General features: G+C 36.3%; 2 protein-coding genes across 2 annotated transcripts; both read left to right on the top strand.

Moving 5' to 3' along the window:
* The first annotated feature begins 710 nt into the window (after positions 1 to 710).
* CAH2 (Carbonic anhydrase 2) lies at positions 711 to 5,122 on the top strand. Its single transcript, XM_068293927.1, has 4 exons — positions 711 to 976; positions 2,996 to 3,471; positions 3,534 to 3,761; positions 3,833 to 5,122. The coding sequence occupies exons 1-4, from the start codon at positions 931 to 933 to the stop codon at positions 4,100 to 4,102; spliced, it is 1,020 nt and encodes a 339-aa protein (XP_068150028.1). The 5' UTR covers positions 711 to 930; the 3' UTR covers positions 4,103 to 5,122.
* A 3,259-nt stretch (positions 5,123 to 8,381) lies between these two features.
* Positions 8,382 to 19,381, top strand: Rh7 (Rhodopsin 7). The gene is made up of 4 exons (XM_068293710.1): positions 8,382 to 8,887; positions 15,131 to 15,715; positions 16,790 to 17,106; positions 17,204 to 19,381. Exons 2-4 carry the CDS (start codon positions 15,441 to 15,443, stop codon positions 18,088 to 18,090), a joined length of 1,479 nt encoding a protein of 492 aa, XP_068149811.1. The 5' UTR covers positions 8,382 to 8,887; positions 15,131 to 15,440; the 3' UTR covers positions 18,091 to 19,381.
* The last annotated feature ends 1,201 nt before the right edge of the window (positions 19,382 to 20,582 follow it).

Below are 20,582 nucleotides of genomic sequence, written 5' to 3'. Positions count from 1 at the left end.
GTTAATGAAAACTACATATTCAATTACTTACTTACTTACTTTTCTCTATTTGTAAATGAAAAGCTGATCGTATGATAATGATAAATAATCTCGTTGCTTTCATCGCCCTCAAACTGTACACCCTTCTGGGTTTGGTTTACATCGAGGCAAAGATCTAACTGTCTACACTCTCTACCTGGTTTAAGTGTTTTATTTATCATCATCATCATCATCATTATCATCTTTAGCGTCATCGTCATTATCAAAGTCGTCATAGCTCCGCTCAACGCACAAAAACCACACACCGAAAGAAACAGAAAGAAATTAGTCATTCAAGAAAAAGAAAAAATTCCGCACATTACGTCATTTTGCTGACTAGCAGATACTCTTACGCATAGTGGACGACAAAATAACAATTCTCTCCACCACGTTCAATTAAATATAATAAATATTTTTATAGTCGTTTCCCCTCTCTCACCCATAGACAAGTAAGAACCTTGTGTAACACACTCGTTTTCAAATGCCTTGTGTAAGTGCATAAACTTTTACCTTTTTGTTTTTGTTTCGTTTTTGTGACCCACCAGAAAATACAGGGTATTCAATTCAACTTCTGCCCGGGCTTTGTGGAAGGGGTAGGGGTAGGGGGGGGGGGTCGCTCTTGGTTAACCATTTCAAAATTTGCTTCAATTTGAGTCACTTCGCTGTTGTCGCTGTCGATTGGCGGTTGATGGTTTCGTCGGTTTGTCGCTTTGTCGGCTCTCTCCACTTGATTTAAGTTTCAATTTAATGACTGAAGAGGAGAGGGTGGCAGTGCGGGTATACGGAAAAATTGATATAAGTTTCAACGTGCCACTGGCCCTAACCGCAGTTGTCTGACCGCATTTGGCGGATAAGGAAGTCGGCTTAGATTAGGAAAAAGTGTTTTCAACTTATTTTCCAAACAATATCAAAATGTGGAAATTGTGTGTCGTTTTTGTTTTTGTGATTTGCTCTAGTGGTAAGAAGAATATTTAATAATTAAACAAAACACAAAATGCAAACAGAACGCTTAACAAATTAGTTTGTGTGTTAAATACAATGTTAAACAAATATTTTAACAAATGCAACTGATTGTGTGATAATAAAGACTGAAATGTAAACAAAAAGTTGATTAAGTACGAAGAGTATCTTGATTCAAAACAATAAGAAATCACTACTAGCCACGACAAGTGAAGTGTTTATGGCACTCTCCGCATTTGGTCATATCGTGGTCTATATAGTAATGTCTTACAATTTATAGACCCACTTACAAACAGGTCACCTGATAGTCAGTCTCTGTCTCTCTGACAGCTTACCTGTTTGACAATCAGATATTCTTGATTGTTCATCATCATCATCATCATGATCATCAGACAATCATCAAAGTCATGTCCAACGCGCATGATACTCAGCCCCAGAATACAAAAGATTCATTTCCATTTCCATTTTGCCCAAGGAATAATGATCAAGACAAACAAAATCAAAGTTCTCCCATTCATTAGAAATCCATTTATCAAATTACAATAAACAAGTCAAAATGTTTCTTATACAGTTTGGTGATAATTTTCTTAAATATGTATAAATTAAATTTAAACAACTTGTTAATTATATAGCTTTATATTGGTATAACTATCGGATATATGTACATATAGAAACGTTTACGGGTGTTGTTGTGTATTTTTTGCATATCATTCTCGGAATCGGAATAATTTTCATTTCAAATACAAGTATTTAACATTTTTAGAGGTCAATTTTGGCGACTAATTGTAATCGAATCATGAAAGCTTATAAATTCATAAGCTAACTCCTTAAATAGACTCAAAGAAACAAACTTCTTAACTTAATCCCAGATGGTTGGAATCTCAGGTGATTGAGAGGCTTCTCAATCAGATCGAGCTCACAAATTGGTTTCAGTCGGAAATAGATTTTGTTTTAGATTACATAAGTCGCAGTAGCAAATAGATTAAATTGCCAAACCAGGCCTGAAATATTTGTACAATTTTCCATAATTTGGGCCAACAAAATGCTTAAAAAATTAGTCAATAATTTACTTAAATGCGTATGTAATTTGGGCATGCCGTTGAATAACTTGCTAATTATTAATAATTTAAATTTCAGCTAGCTCTGTGCTAATTATCATTTGGCACAGCAAAAGCAACAAAAAAAAAAGAAGAAAACACAAAAATATTTAATTTTATTAATGGCCCGGTTAGGCCATAAATTGATGAGAAAATTCAATTTTAGTTAACACCTGACTTAGACTAGAGGGGGAATGCAACGGAGTGCAGGGGGAACTACGGGGTTATTGACTATTTAAATAAACTACAGGTTATTGAAATGGAAAATTTTAGTGTGCGACAGACAGACAGGGGCAGTTAAACTGATTATTTGTTATAAAAGAAACTAAACTGAATTTAATTAACCAGACAACGAACTGGTGATACCCTTTAGTAGTTGTGGATGGCGACCTACTCTAAGCAGATCAATTCAAAGGTTAAGTCACCTTGCTTCCTGGTCTAGTGAACTTTACTGGGAATGCCGTGACTGTTGTCCACGGTCGAGCAAAGGGTATCAATACAATTAAACATTAAACGAGGCGCCGCTGCCCTGAATGTGAACTTTACACAGATAATTGTTGTTAAACTAATCAATGCTAATTAAATGAGTAATTTCGTCTAGTTGGGTGTGGGAGTTGGCGACGAGTGAAGACCAGGCAGGGCAGGGTTTGAGACATGTTTCACCTGATTCAATTGATTGAAATGTAAACAGCATAAATTCGAATATTAAACAATAATTTCGTGTATTAATAGCAGCCGACAAAAATAGACAAACATTTGAGAGACAGAGCGCGATAGAGAGATAGAGAGATAGGGGGTGGGAGGCCCAACCCAATATAGCCACAAAGTGTCACCGACAGACATATCCATTATCATGCGATTGACCAATCAATTAACACTTTTGGCTTCCTCTCTTTTAACTGTTTTTGCTTCTTGTGTAGTTTCTCTGACGTTGTCGCAAGATTTCGGCTATGGCGGAAAACACGGACCCGAACATTGGAGTGAAGATTTTAAACGTTGCAATGGCAAACATCAAAGTCCCATCAATATTGATTTGGTAAATGTCGTCGAGAAGGAGTTCTCACCGCTGGAGTTTACCAACTTCGATGCCAAGCCAACGGGCATACAAGTGAGCAATAATGGACACACAGTTCTGGTGAGAATGACATTCGCCGAGGGTGATGAGCCACGTGTCTTCGGTGGACCCCTGGCAGACCGTTCGCCTCGGGCAGGCTATCAGTTTGAGCAATTCCACTTCCATTGGGGCGAGAATGATACGATTGGCAGCGAGGACCGTATTAATAATCATGCCTATCCCGCCGAATTGCATGTTGTGCTGAGAAATCTAGAGTATAAGGACTTTGCCAGTGCCCTGGGCCAGGATCACGGTATTGCTGTGTTGGCATTCTTCTTTCAGGTAAGCCTAATGGCCCAAAACTCATAAAAGTCACGTCTCTTGAGTGCGTATTTCCATTGCAGATTCAAGGCGCAGATAATCCGAATTATAATGAGTTCGTTCAACTGCTCTCAACCATAGAACGCAAAGATATGACTGCCAACTACACAAGACCAGTGGGACTACAGGATTTCCTATCATACGACTTGATCAACTATTACAGCTATATAGGATCGTTGACCACACCACCGTGTAGTGAGGAAGTGACTTGGATTGACTTCGAAACGCCAATTGATATATCTGAATATCAGGTGAGTTTATTCCCATGACTTCAATGGCTAACAACCAAACCTATAATCGTTGGTCTTTTCTCGTTTTTTAGCTAAATGGTTTCCGTCAGTTAACCGCCCATGATGAGCACTTGAAAAACAATTTCCGTCCCATTCAACCGTTAAACGATCGAACTATATATAAGCATAAACTGAGTGCACCTCCCACCGATCAAATGGGCTCAATTCCCTTTGTAAATGTCGACAATTTCGCTGGTAGGATAAGTGCCAGGTCCGCCTATTTGTACCTCCTTTTAACTTGCCTTTGCCTTTGCCTTCGCCTTGGCCTTGCCTCAGCTGGTTTTTCAATATATTTTTTTTGAGTGCCTTTTAATTAGAGCAGAGAGGTAATGTATGGCGTTTGTTTGTTATTCGGTTTTTTAATTATATTGATGTATGCCGTGTCTGTGTCTGTGTCCGTGTCCGTGTGCGTGTGTCCTTTGACATGCCTTAAACGGCTAAAATGCAAACAAACGAACACGTGAGAGAGCCGCCTATCGCAACCAAATTCATTCATAATTAATATCTGGCACATGTTGTCGAAAACCGACAACGACGAAGCACAGCTCTTCGTTTTGCCTAATGTACACCGACATATATAGACGTACGATATCGCATATATATTGCCGATATACCTACCTCTGCAATAGACATTGACTATAGCTATTTATGCCAACATTTACATTCGACCTTCGCTGCTCAAAAATGTTATTGCACATTGTGATTTTGATAAAAGTAAACAAGAGAATACAACAACAAATGAAACTGCTCGCGCGTTAAGCAAAGCTTTAGATTTTATTAAAAATTAAGTGTGATTTGTTAAATATGTATTTCATAAACTAAAACTCAAACAAAATGTTGCTCGCATGACGAACTCTTTTCGAAATTCCAATGATTGTGACTCATCGACGGGTTCGCCCTTCCGGATTAGTAAAAAGAGCGACTTGCCGCTTTGTCCATGGAAAAATTTCGACTTCCCAGATGGTCTGAGGCCGAGGAAAAAAGCTGTTAACTCATTTCCATTGTAGTTTACCGAGGCGTATATCAAAATGACCTCCAAAGATGTGTCAAACGGACCACATAATTGTTTCTAGTTGTTCTAATGGCCTCAAACCAACAACTATTCGGCTATGACGTACTTTCTATGCCCTACAACAAAGCAACTCGAAATCAACAATTTCAAATCGTTAATCTTAAGTTCTCTATCGTCGTGAAAGACAAATCTAATTAAGTTACTTTTATCGTTTCAATCGTTTTATTTGAATCTAACAGATATTGAGCGGAAACTTTCAATAAAATGTCTGCTAATAAATGACAACGTAGCGTATACGTGATTTAAAGAGTTTGCTATTCTTGTTTTTTAACTTTCAAGAGGTAAATACTTAAATAAATATAACTATGAACTAATTTTTGAATACTCAATGGACCTTATGGTCTATTTCAGTTTTGAGGATAATTGTTGAACAAAATCTGGAAAAATATTATCAAATACATTTATCGATTCTTCATTCATTTAATTAATATCTTTATACAGCTGTTTCAGATTAAACTTAGATATTCCAAAGTATATATTCAATTGAGATGGAATTGCAAAGTTTAAAATGAAATTAATGACCTAAAAAAAAACAAAAAACCACATCAAAATACTTATTAGGCTACCTACAAAAGTGGGTTTTAAGAGAACTTAAAACTTAAATCTACTCAAAAAACTTTAAAGACTATTAATGCATTTTTCCAATAACTGATATACATCATTTAGTTAGGGTAACGCATAAATCTAAAACTCGAAAAAAATTAAGCTGAAAAACACTTAGGTACACCTGCTTTAAGTGTGGTAAAAGGTAGACTTCTCTCAGTACAAGTCACTAATTACTTTCTGCAAGGGGGAGGGGGCATTGTGTGGGGGGAAAGGGTGGACTACTACGAGTCGAGTAAGTGCTTTTTTGTGTGCTTTGAAATGCGTAAATGTCGTGTTCGTGTATGTATGAATTTTCTGTTGTCAAAAGACTTTTAATTTTTAACCCAGACAGCAAATGCGGTTGAACTTTTTATTTATTTTTCGGTTTGTTTTTGTTTTTGTTGCCTCCCCCTCACAGTTCATTCTCTCTCATTCAGTCTTCTTTTTACTCATCTTCAGTGGGAAAATAAATATTAGTAAAACTCAGAAATGAACCCAGTATCAGAAAAAAAAAAAAAACGCCAAAAAAAAAAAAAAAAAAAAATCTCACACAAATAATAATGCACATTCAGTCAAAGCATAGACTTTGGGAATACCCATTACCGAAATATGCACCCTTATTATGTAAAAGTCCAACAATTAGAGATGTTTGAGAAAGATTAACTTAGTAGTAGTCTTATATACCCCCCAGTGAAGACGTTTAATTAATGGGCATTAAAACGTTGAGCCATCACATTAACCTATCTACTAAATATTTAGGTATATACTGTCTGATTATTTAGAGAGTTACCTTTTTCATCAAAGCTAATACCTTCCGCCCCCCCCAACCATCATCGTCAGCAAGTTTCCATAACCTTTACCCTATATTTAGCATCAATAATCAGTGGAATTAGACAACTTGTTGGCATTATAGCTCTATATGCATGGGCTACGAGAGGACATGATGGGACATGGTGGTGGAGGTGGATGTTGGGGGACTAGACAGAAATTTGTTTTTAATTAAAGTGCAACTGGTGAACTGAACTGCGGCAAGCTTTAGTCAATTTATTCTTACTTGATGATTGAGCCACATACCTAAATATATGGAAACGGGGAAAGAGAAGAGTGACAAGGTGTATCCAGTGGGATTCCATGATTGTCGTTTTGAATTGAAATTGAAAATGCTATAGCCTCACACGGCCTAGTCAATCGAATCGTATCAGATTTATTTCCAAGTAAATGAAATCTATTTCAAATTTACTTCTTCTTTCAAAGGCTTACAACATCTGTCTTTGTGGAATCACAAACTGAAATTGAAACTGAACTTGAGCGGCAATGAATTATTGGCAGGACATAATTACTCTCCCCTTTATTTATGCCAGTGTGGTTTCCCCTTCCTTCGTTTACAAGAATTTCTAAGCAACAGCAATTAATGAATTAACTTTACCTTTGCCACTTCTTACATAAACATTAGCATAATGAGATAGTGATGGTTAGTAAATTATTTACATAGCAACCGAGATGCCTAATATAGCATACACATTTGAGTATTTGTCAATTTGGATTTAGGCAAACTGTAATTCAATGATTATAAAGAGTTTTGGCTATGGTTTTCCTCTTTTTTTTTTAAATATGCGTTATATCACATTCGATGCAAACAAAACCGCCAAATCATCATAGTCACAAGAGCAACAACAACACAGACTAAATTGCGGCTCGTTACGGCACGTGCAGGTAACCACTGCCACGCGGATCACGTACCATACCAGAGTCAGGAATCTATCATATGCCGAAGGCAGTTGCAAATGGATTAACAACCTGGCAAATAGTTTAACTTTAATTAAACATCAACAATAGTTAAACGGAACTGAAAGAGACAGACAGACACACACAAGCACACGCATAGGGAATATGGGCAGCCAATGATTTGATTTTTCCATATACATATGTATGTAGTTTGGCTTACCAAATCACAACAAGTGCAAACCACGACAACAAACCAAACTGCCAAGTTCAAGAGCCTCCCATGCGTTCGTGTAAGAAAACGACTTCGCAATACTCCTTAAATATAAGTTTTGATTCCCACTAACTCGATTAGACTCTTAGGTCCAAAAAAAAAAACATTTATTTCCAAATCTAAATCCTCATGTCATTATTTCAAGTGACTAAATGAATGGGAAAAAATGAATGAATATTCTTTCATGGATGAGTTGAGAAGCGTTTTGACAGAAATTAGTTTTGATTGAAATTTAATAAATCAGGAATCTTTTTTTTCTTTGTTGTTGTTGTGGAACATGACTCGTTCTGTATTTTAAGCTCTTTATTTCAACATATTTTTTGTTCTTATGTGTACCTATGAATAAAATGTAGTCTTCTGTTTTTTGTCCAATTTTTTTCGGTTTGGCTTGCCATTAAAGCCACTTTGTAAACGTGTAAATCGATGAATTGGTGTAATTTAAAAAACTGTTAAAGGGTACGAAAAGTATGCTATGAAAAGGTGACACACATACAAAAATATTTGCACATGCATTTGGGACGCGGACTAACACAGTGACAGATTTGTCATTTTGAGAGCGGCGTGCAGAGAGAGAGAGAGAGAGCGAGAGATTTTCTCTCTGATTTTTGTCATAATAATGGTGAATGATGCATGCACATATACAAGTGGCAAATGTTTGAGTGTGTGTGTATGTGTGGGTGAAAGGAAGTAGACGAGATGGAATGGTTCGGATGCTTCGGCCTAGGCATGTCTCTGCCACAACCGCAGCCACAGCCATTGCCCTTCTCATCCCTTCCTTCTGTTCCTCCCCCACTTCTCCTTCGTGTCCATTTCTACTACTAGTACTAGACGCTACCGACGACGAGCAAGAACATTTCATTCATTGATAAAAATGCCAGCTGCTGCTGTAATGCGGCTCAGTCGTGCGCCAACTCTTCCATCAGTCAGGTCCCAGCCTCACTTTCAGTCTCAGTTCGGGACTCTCAGGTCTTGTTCGAAATTCGTGTGCAATTTTTTGAGTTTCGTACACTTGCCACAGGATAATTTACTTTTTGTTTGGTTTTTCACAAAAATTCTAGTGGAAAATATATTCGTGTTGAAAAATACCAAAATACCAAAATACCAGTCAATAAATATAGAAACACAAAAATCAAATTTGAAAACAAACATAGCTATTTTGTGGCAGAACTTTCCAACATATAGTCGAATTGGCGCCACTTTACGAAACTTTTGATGACAAATTGAAAGGCGAACTCGGAAAAAGTCGAAAACGAACAAAAAAACAAAAAAAAAAAAGCAAACCCAAGCGAAAAACTGTGCAAAAACTTTCAATCTCTAAATCCAAAGTGGCCAATTCACTTGAATAGCTAACGAATTAGGAAAACAACAATTGAAACTAAGTTAAGAGCAGGGTAAACCAATAAAAAGCAAAAACAAACATGTAAATAAATTCAGGTAAGAACTAACTAATACTTTTCGTTGTACATTTTGCAAATAAATTCATGCAAATAGACTCTCAATTGACTCTCAAATTGTTGTTCGATTTATTTTGCTCCTTGCAGAAACTTATTCATTTGGAAGTTTCCTTGTGTCCCTTTGTTGAATTTAATTTCCTTTGACAGAAACAATTTGATGTTATGAATTTTATTGAGGCTGACTGGTTCCATGTGTAACCCAACTCCATTGACATTCATGCAATTTGTAATTCCCCAACCCCTAAAAAAGGGCAAAAAGGTTGGCCAAAAAGAATCACTCTAGAGCACACTGACTCTATATATGGGCAAAAGCTGCGCAGCATGGGCCATTCAATTAATGTCTAATGAAGCTTCATTAAGATTGAAAAGGATCAATCATTAAACCACCATTAATAATTACTGTTTTAATCATCAAAACATTTCGTAGTTATTGCCCTGTGAGTGAAGAGCATCTCAAAGTCGTCATGCAAGATGTAAGTTTCTTGCAAAGATAACAGAAAAACATTGATTTTGATTGATGATTGAAAAACTATTCAGTTGCCATAACAAAATCTAAGTAGATACATATATGTATGTATGTAGGTTTCAGAATGTATACAGATGCGAAAAAGAAGAGTCAATTAAATCATGATGGAAAATTCTCATACATTTTAAATGAATCTAGACCTTTTTCTTAACAAAGTTCTAGTGAATTATAAATGTATGGAATTTTTATAAAAGTGTTTCATGACAAATAGTTTGATCAAGGCAGGAAAATGCCTTCCTAAGAGAAACTGCACAGATATTGTTCCTATATAGCATTGTGAATTGATTTCGAAACAAATTTGGCAGTAATTTATTCCTTTCCAGTAATAGGATATAGAAATTGAATACTATTGTCTGTGTTTCTGATTTCTCTTACAGCAGAGGACCACAAAATAAACGAAACAAAATGTAGTTTTGTGTTAAATTTCAGCAACCTTAAAACATTTCTGTGAGAGTTTTCTATTGAATTTGCTAACCCATTAACTAAACGGCTAAAACTATGAACTTAAATGTGTTTTAACAAGGTAAACTAAAGTGAGAGGGAAGAGTGTAGATTGCAAAGTTGTTTTTTGCCCACTGGCCCCTTTGCCCTTTCTCTTGGCGTTTTATTCCTGGCCCTATTTTCTGCCTTGACACACGTTCCGCCTTTTGTTTGCCCTGAGACAAGTGAGTGGCTTCTGGTGCCTGCTGAGTCCTGAGCTTTGTGGCATTTATCAAGTAAACAAGTTTGCGTTTTTTTCTCATTCTTTCTTGTATTTCCGTTGTACTGGAGGCATGCATGCTCTTACAAGGATTTGGTCGAGACTTGCATACATGTTAGCTGTTAGATGCAAAGTGGACAGGTTGCTTGCTGATGATGATGATGCTACTGCTGGTGGTGGCTCTCCGTAAACGGCTTGGCCTCAAGTGGGTAGAGGATGCAGGTTGTCCTGATGCCAAGTGCCACTTGGAAAAGGACACAGAGAAGGCATCATAGAAAAATGTAGTCTATCTTAAAGTTGTGTCTTAAATCCATTTTACAAATTTCTACAAGTACTTGACACGGCCTAATGCGGTTCAGTTTTCATTTTCAACAGCTGCATAGAGCACGGCTATTGCTGCCCCTCGATTCCTGCCACATCCTCCATCTCATTATAATCATCATCATCGTCAGCATCGTCATTATAATCATCAGTTCTCAATTCCAGCATTTAGTGCCTCTCTAAGTGCCTGTTGATGACTACGCTTGCTGATGATGATGATGTTCAGGATGGGGGCTGCTGGCCCAGCCTTGAGCCTAGCTGTAAAACATTGCATTTAGACAAACTTACCAAACAGATAACAGTTGAGGGGCAGTGGGTGATGGTGTTGCTTGCAAAGAGGTTTAGTTGCAGTTGAAATGAAACGTTGGCGCGCGATAGCATAAATCAATATACCTCTAGGGGAAGGGCGTTAAATTCGGGCAGAAGTAGGGCTCTTGGTTGGGTAAAATATCCATAAAAAAACCAATGTCTAGATATATATATATATATATATATATATTACTACGTACATACATAGAAGAATAAACGCGACGCAACATGGAAATGGCAAAGGCAAAAATCTGTTCTGCTTGTGTTTTTATTAGCGAAAATTCAATTTAGGGAAAAATGGAAAAATGCAAATACAAAGTTCACTTCAAAACTGATGCGTACGGGGGTAACTGGAAAGAAAATCCAAACCAATAAAATTCTACATGAGTTTTAGAGATTCGCTACCTTTTCTCCTTTTGTACCTCAAATGTATGCTACATATTTTTAATTTCATGACTTTTAAGCTTCTACTAAAGTTAAGAAACTATCATAAATTTATCAGGACTCAGTAACAGATGTGAATTGAGGCAAATTTGCCCTCTAAAGTATGCAATCAAAGAATTCGCTTTTATTCGTAAATATTCGAATTTGATTATCCCACACTTTGTCTGCAGTCTATACCATACTTAGAGAGTACATTTTCAGCAAATTATATCTTTAGATCCATCATTGCCGCACTAATCCAAATGAAACTTTCATAACCCACCTCGTATACACATCACACATCTGTTGTATTGTTTTTGTATTGCTTTCAACTGCATGGCGATGGCAAACAAAAAAGCCTGCCATTAATCATTTCAAGCAGAAATCACCCATTTGTCAGGATGTTGTCTAAGCGAAGTCTTTAAGTTGAAATAATGAAAAGCACTTACTGCCGCTTGAGGGAAATTAAGAGGAACTGATGGCCAAAAAGTTCCTTACAATCTATCAGATACCTCTTCTAGTCGCACTGCACTCATTCTCGATCCAATGAATTTAATATACCCTCCAGTTCGGGCTACTCTGAGTGGAGGGTATGACGAAGAGCCAACTTTATTTAATAAAACTGTTAGCAGCTGCAACTGAAAAGTGAAAAGCCGTACGGACTGCAGGAGAATTGAAAATCTAATTTGAATAAATTATTTTTGCATGCTTTTAGGCGCTTAGCCCATTTCCTTTAGCAACACCACAAAATACAAAAAACGATTCATTTCATTTCGTTTTTATTTAATTGTTTGCCTTTTTCACTGGCAAAGAAATCAAGGGTTTGCAATTAAAACATTTCCCGTTCATATTTGTAATTAAAATTTCTGCGGATTGCAACTAAAAAGGCATTTCCATTTGCGATTTCTTAACAAGCGGGAAAAGCGGAAAATGAATGTGTTGTTGGCAAATGACTCACATAATACAAAATATACTTCTTCCACAATAAACGTACACACACACACACAATACATACATATATTTGGCCAACAACTGATGCATCATCTAATTTGGATGCTCCTTTTGGCAACACTTCAATGGCCATTATATCGAATCAAAGGAAATCGAATAAATTGCCCTTAACTCGGCCAGGCAAATAAAAATGTTAAAAAGTTCTCAATTTCATTGGGAACGTAATAAAAGTTTTCCGCCCATGGCAATTCCTTCGAAAATACTTACATAACTTAAACAACAAAAAGCCTTTCCATCGCAACGCTTGAGTTTTCAACAATTCCAGTTGATTAGCTATATGAGAATTTATTTGTGAATCAATATAATTGCATTGAAAATAGCATTTTAAAGCTTACCAACAATCGCTATTAATTACATTTGGATAGCACGTGACGTGAAAAGTGCAACAAAATTCAAACAATATAAATATGTAATAAATAACTAAGTTAATTTTTGGCAGAATGGAATATTAAATACCATCTTCTTCGATTGGCTATTCGCTTGTTACCAGTTCAACAAATTTCCATCGAATGCCATCAGAAAATCAAAATTGCTAAATTAACGATCTGAACTTTGTTTAGAAATATAAATATGTATGTACTTACAAATTTAATAATTCAGTAGCAGATGCGGACATCGAGGACCAAAGTGAAACTGGAATTTTCTGTTTCCCATTGCATACTTTACTGGGCATATTTTTCGCATTACATAGGAATGTGTATTCGTCTTTGATGCCTCACACACAAGGCAAACGAAAAGACACCAAAAAATATGCATATATAAAACAGCTTTAATTCCATTAAAAGTTAATACTTTTCGTGCTTAAATCGAGACCAAATAGAATACCTCCAGGGATATTGGAAAGCTTAAAAACCACTTGAGCCGGGATTTACTAAACATAAAAGTTGGAAATTTGTTAAAGCGAGAAATGCTAACTTTACTTTGTATTTCGAGCAGGTAAAATGATGATGGGGGCAACAATGAGCAATCAACAGGCAACAGAATCCGACCTCCCGGCAAGCTGACATTCAAAACGTTGAAGCCTAGAGAGTGTAAGCCGCTTTTTGTTACACACAAAGACATGCACACACACACACACACACACACACACACACACACATCTTTTCATGTTTTTGGTTGTTACCGATCGCTTTCCAGAACAGATGTATGTATGTATGTGTGTACATACATATGCATACATTTACGACTGATTAATTGGCATAAGAGTACAAATTGCTATTGACATTGCCAACCCATTAGAAGTTTCCGCAAAATTTATGTTATTTTTGCCGATTGAACAAAAGAGAGAGAGAGAAGTTCACACAGTTGTCAGTTTCTGTTTGTTGTTGCAATGGGAATGTGTGTGTGTGTGTGAAACCGATGACATTTTCAATTGGCCAATTAGGGCCAATTAAATGCTGGTAAAAGAGCAACACAACAAAAAAGGAGAACAACAAGAACTTCTGAAATGCCGGAACTGTTTTGTGGCACTCACAAAAAAAAAAAAAAAAAATGAAATCCAGCCACAAAAAGAAAAAAGTAAATAAATAAAGTAAGAAAGTTGCTTTGGACCTTCTTACTACATACACGCATACATAGGCTTGATGGTGGTCCCCAGCTTAAGGGGTGTTGCAGGATGTCGAATGGAACTGGCCTGGAAAATGCGGGCGCAAAAGTTTTGAGTTTTCCTTTTATATTTTCCACAGTTGTCAAGTGCTGGGATAAGTGAGAGAGGAAATGCACTTTTGCGGCCCAAAGATCCTATCAACAAACTTTGCTCACGTGGCCAGTCAGCTTGTCTCTCACTCTTACTCTCAGTCTCCCTCTCCCACTGGCTCTTTTGGTCTCGGTTTCTATACTTGTTTAATAAGCAATTATATGGCCTTAATTAAATGTTGAAAGATTTACATAATCATCACTGGCATCTGTGAGTACATCGATAACCGTGTCCAGAGCTCCACTCTTAACAGATTTGGTTTTCTTGGCAACGTTAATTGAATTTTCGGGTTACAATCCAATGTTACATTAAACAAATGCATAAGTAATTTACTAAGCAAGAGAAATAGAGAGAAAGAGAGAGAATGGGATACAGAATAGCAAATACTGCTCAAGATTAGCATTTGCCTCATTTAGTATGTTAAGAACACATTCAATAAATCGCAAAGTGTGATGCAAACCATATTAAGCATTCAATCAATATCCAACCATACCTTAATCATCAACATCAGGACTGGGTTCAAGGGTAACAACTATAATGAAGAACTCATTGATATCGATAACGCTTAATCCAAATAGATTCGGCTACCGAGTTCTGAGCCTCCTTTGCTCAGACTTCAAGGAGTCTTTCAATATAAATCAAATAATTCACTAACTAAAGATTCAATTTCATCATAAGGCAAAGTCATGCTAAGGACTTTAAAGCAAAATTCAAAACTGTTTTAAATTGTGCCTTAAAAAATGTACTACAAGGATGCGACTTGTTGTTTAATTAAGTGGCATTTGCTATATTTATTTTTTTGTTATTGTTGTTATCTGCTTTGTTTGCATTGTCAGTTTAATTGATGGAATGATTATTGACAAATGTCCCGCATGAATAAGTCAATACACAAATAAAGAACAAAAAAATTGTTATGAATTTCGATATTAAATAAATAGATTTACAATGTGTAACTTCGATTTAATATCCTGGCGAATCGCTTGAAGGTTTTCCCTTCAACTTTTGGCTTTATTTTGCTTCCTTTTGATTTGGTCTTGGACAAGGTTATTAGTTTCACGCAGAGTTCTTCCGGTTTTTTTTTTTTTTTTGTGTGATAGACAACCCGCAGATAATGAGATTAAGTTTGAGTCGAAGTTGAAGCGGTAGTTGAAAAGCTATTTGTCTGACAATGAGTTTAATCAAATCAAAGTAAGCAGTGATTAAAGTTAATCGTTACTATTTTGCGTTGCCATTGCAGGACAGCACAGACTAATCGAAATAAAACGCTGGTAAATCGAAAAAATGCTGACCAACTATGGCGGCAATGACTCCGCCTTTAACTGTTTGTTCGCCTGCTTCTGCTTGGGATAACCGTAATTGAGATCCACGGTAAAGGTAAATACGCGGAACGGCAGGCCAACCCAAGCCAAGCCAAGTCAAGTCAAGACGAGTCACGGTCGGGTTCGGGGTCCACTTTAAGTAAACGCAACGCGGCCAGGCACGTTTGAAGCGAAAGGCAACAAGAATATCGTAAAAATAAAAAAACTCAGTGAATCAAAACAATCCCAATGGATATGGACATGGCGCTGGACATGAATGATGCAGCCACCACCACCAGCCTGTGGATAACCAGTGCTGCACTTTCCCTATCCGAAATACTAGTGAATACCACAAGTCATGTTGTCACCACGTCACCGGCATCAACAACAACCGTGGAAACCACAGCTGCGGCTGCCGTAACAGCAACGGGGAAAGTTGTCCACGATGATGAGAAGCACCATCATCATCATCATCATCACCATCAGGATGAGGTGAACGACAACAATGTTACAACAGTCTTGAGGTAAGTGGGTTGGGGGGAGATTATGTTAATCAGCAAAACTCAGTAAGGCAAAAAATGCCAAGAGAATCGAGAATGAAGCACGAAGTGTGAAGTAGACACTCAAATAAAGGATACAATAAGAGTCGAACAATAGATTATCATTACTGATGATCCCACGATTGGGTCAAACTACAAAGATACAATACAAAAATATCTTCATGTCCAGGCAATAAGCAGAAATTAATAATAACTAGTTTAAGTTAATCAAATGATTACACAGGCCGACATGATTTTTGCTGACGTTAACTTGAGAGGTGTTCTTAACTAATTCGGGTACGCTGATTCTAACTGCATACTTGGTTTTTGTCCATCACGTCTAGATTTTGTGAAATCTGGAGATCTGGGGTTGAAAAATAGGCACCCAAAAGTATACTATAGAAAGTTTGAAACAAAAATTTTCAACTTTTTCTACGGATTTTAGAATATTTTGTGTAAGAAAATTAGTTCTTTTTTACACACTAATAAATAAACAATTTGTAAGACGCAGCAAATTCCCACAATTCTTCAAAATTTAAAAGCAGACAATTCTTGAAATCCCTATAGCATACTTTTTGGTTGAAATTTTACTCATTATAGAACTATATCCGAAGTGTAAGATATTATCCATTATAACAAAGAAATAACTCTTTGATATTTTGTAAATTCCTTTTTAATCAAGCCTAATATATTAATAAGATAAAATAATAATGTTTTTAGTACAATATTATGCTTATATCATGGAAAAATATATTGCAAATTAGGTCATTTTGAATAATTTGAACGCATTTTTTTCGAAATCCTGACGTGATGGAGAAAAACTAAGTACAGGGCCGTGATTAGCAGCCCCCAATTACTATAGGAGACCTATTGAACTTCAAACACTTTTTCATGACCTCAAAAATGTCGGCCTGTGTTATTGTTTCTTGTTTCTTATCATAAAAGCCCCAATAAGTAGGCAATAGAAAACATAACTTTACATACATACAGATCATGTAACTATATATTTACTAGTCGATCATAAATTTGTCAAAAACATATATATATATATAATTTCAGCTCTTATCCCGGCTATATACACTATCGCGACAAATACGATCTAAGCTATATAGCCAAAGTTAATCCATTTTGGCTGCAATTCGAACCACCACGCTCGAGTACCTTCTATATAATGGCAGCTCTCTATTGCATCATATCGATTGTGGGCTGCATTGGAAACGCATTTGTCATATTTATGTTCTCGAATCGAAAATCGTTGCGTACACCAGCCAATATATTGGTTATGAATCTGGCCATATGTGACTTTTTAATGCTGGTTAAATGTCCCATTGCCATCTATAATAATATAAAAGAGGGTCCTGCTTTAGGCGATATCGGTAAGTGAACGTAACGTATTTTGTATTATAACCTTGATTTGAAAAAAAAAAAAACAAGTATCTAAAGCTGAAATTAATTTTGTTTTCTCATTGACAGCTTGTCGGATCTATGGATTTGTGGGTGGATTAAGTGGCACGTGTGCCATAGGCACTTTGACAGCCATTGCCCTGGATCGTTATAATGTTGTAGTGCATCCGTTGCAGCCATTGAGACGATGTTCGAGACTCCGCTCGTACCTGGTTATAGTAATGATCTGGTGTTATAGTTTTCTATTCGCCATCATGCCCGCCCTCGATATAGGATTGTCGGTATATGTGCCCGAAGGCTATCTGACCACATGCAGTTTTGATTATTTGAATAAGGAAACACCAGCCCGCATTTTCATGGCCTTGTTCTTCGTGGCCGCCTATTGTATACCCCTCACTTGTATTATGTTCTCATATTTCTATATCCTGAAGGTGGTATTCACAGCAAATCGAATACAATCGAATAAGGATAAGGCCAAAACGGAACAGAAATTAACATTCATAGTGGCGGCAATAATTGGTTTATGGTTTCTGGCCTGGTCTCCCTACGCCGTGGTCGCCATGATGGGTGTCTTTGGATTGGAGCACCATATCACGCCATTGGGTTCGATGATACCAGCTCTGTTTTGCAAAACGGCAGCCTGTGTGGATCCGTATCTTTATGCAGCCACACATCCCAGATTTCGCGTGGAAGTCAGAATGTTGATCTATGGACGTGGGGTCTTACGTCGAGTGTCGACAACACGCTCTTCGTATATCACACGATCGAGATCGTCGTTTACCCGACGCTTGCGTACGGGTAGCGAGCTAGATATGCGTGCAGAGCCCTATATAATGAACAACAACCTTATGATGGTCCCAGAGGAAACCGAGGAGAATGAGGAAATCGTTGTGGTCGCTGAGATCAATAATCCCTCCAGATGCGTTTCCATGCACGAGCATACGAGTAAGTTCTAAAAGCAAAACCTCCAAACGAATCCTGGTGAGGTGTGGCCAATGGTTTTTAATCTAACTCAGTTTTCGTTTCAACAACTATTAAATTTCTCTAAAGTAGGAAGGTGAATGATGATATTTAATATCAATTCAAAGAGATTAAAGAGATTAAGCAGTTGATGCAGTTAAAACACTACAAAATAGTAATTAACGAATGATTCATTTTCTTAAAATGCTATTTAAAAGAAAAAACAACAAACAATACAAAAAACAAACTCGACCATGAAATAAGAAAAGGTCTAATTACGAAAAAAGGGGGGAATATAAATACGAAAAAAAAAAAACGAAACGAAACGAAACGTTGAAGAAATACTTGGCCTATTGTAGTCAGTCAATTGTCATGGAAATCCATCTACAGCTGCAATTTCTTCTTCAAAGCCATGACAACGTCAACCTACATGCTTACATATAGTAGATACTTGTACATGAATAACAACAAGACCATAAAGTGATAGGAAACATATATAATGAGCTTACGAAATATTACAATAGTTTATGGCGCGAGGGCTGGTCGATAAGTCTGGCATTGGCGATGCGGGAACCGAGTGTGAGCTAGGTAAATGTTTGGCCACTTTGTCAGTCAAGGTCAGCTACTTATCAGAGAGCCCTCAGCTCCCTTTAATCATATACAACTTCAACATACTTATATAAGTCAATATAGACATAAAGGGGGCGAGTTAAGCGTAAGGGCAGATGGTATAGCCAATTATGTGTTAAAGGCAACAATTGGTACAAAACGTAAATTGAATAAGTAGTTATTGAATGGTTAGAAAATGTTAGGGGGTTGGGGCGGGCAGGCAAAATAAAATAATCCCATCACAAAGCACATTAATATCTCCTCCTAAACTCGCATCCTTCTAAAAAGGAGTTGAGATAATTGCGATTGGGATTTCCGCCATGAGTGTGTATATTGAATGAAAATGAAAGTCAAAGTCATCACCAAACAAAAACACAATTAGTCTTAAGTGTAAAACCAATTTCAATTTGGTAAACGAATAAGCTTTTAAGTGTACTCTGTATATATTAAACTAAGTGATTGAGCTTAAGCCCTAAGTATAAGTGTAACTTAAAGCAACGCTCGATGTCTAAAATACCTTGTAGGCACATTATACTAATACGAATTGCTATAAACAAACTCTTGAGTTAGCAGACGAAGTTGAGAAAAAAAAAATACAATCCGTAACCCAAATTTATAAAGGATATTTTTTCAGGATGATTAGATGATATCCAAAGGGCAATGAAATACTTATATGTGCGTAATTTATTTTATTTTTTTTTTCAAACTAGAGAAAGAAAGTATATAAATGTTAGCTGTTCTAAATTTTGATAGAACAATTATATATTGAGCTTCGTATATACAAACATTCAACAAATAAGCAAGAGAATTAATCGAGAAATCAGAATGCGACATTAAAAAAGTCGTAAGCGAGTACTTGTACCTACTTATACACACATATAATAGTATATGTTAATCATTAAAAACGAATTTATACATATATTCTATAGTTTTACCTAGATATATTTGTATGTATATAATACTCATACATATACATATATACCCTCTGAACAAAACAATGCTAAAAATGGGCATTTTAATTACTACCTAACAATTCCTCTGTGTGTTTGTCAATGTCTCTGTGTATATGTGTATGACTGTTTTTGTATGTGTGTGTGTGTGTGAATGAACAATGAGCCTTTTTGCTTCTATTTAGTTGTTGTAATTGTTCCTTGAACACAAAAAGGTCTAGTAGAAAAATACCAACCTAAACTAATTAAAATATATATAAAAAATGCACTTTGACAGCCATTGTTTGTATGTATTTAGCTTAATATGTGTGTGTTTGTATGTATGTATATGTGTCTAAGAGTGTGAGAAAAGAAAGCAAACAAGCGGGGCTGGCCGAGAGATAGTTTCATTTATATAAGTTTTTAATTGAAAAAAATATATATATACTAAAATAAATGTCTGAAAAAAACAAACTAAAAATAAAAGCATTTCAAAAACTTGCATATTGCATTTCGACCAACGTAGAAAAACTTTTATTTCCAGCTAAAAGTTTGCTCAAGATGATTATAATTTGAAAATGAATCTGAAAAAATAATTTCAAAATGATAATGAGAATTGAAAACTAAAGTAAAATGTTGTGATCAATTGAGCTCCGAAATTCCAATTGCGATCATAACTGATTGGTCTAGGTATGTGAATTTCACATAGAATGGAATTTTTGTGGCAAAGGTAAGCTAAAAACAATTTCAACAGGTGCAACAAAGGCTAAGACCAAGCCAAAATAAAAACTTTCTGCCGGCCACATGTCGTATACTTAATTTTACCCCTCATACAAACATAAGCAATTTGTAGCAATTCCCCCTATTCGAACAGCTGAGAGCTTTTATCCCAGTATTTTGTTATTACACACGCACACACAAACACACAAATACAGAGAGAGTAGAAGAGA

This window comes from Drosophila tropicalis, unplaced genomic scaffold (genome assembly GCF_018151085.1).
Source record: "Drosophila tropicalis isolate 14030-0801.00 unplaced genomic scaffold, ASM1815108v1 contig_805, whole genome shotgun sequence".
NCBI classification, from domain to species: Eukaryota; Metazoa; Arthropoda; class Insecta; order Diptera; family Drosophilidae; genus Drosophila; species Drosophila tropicalis.
This window is presented reverse-complemented; position numbering and strand designations above follow the sequence as displayed.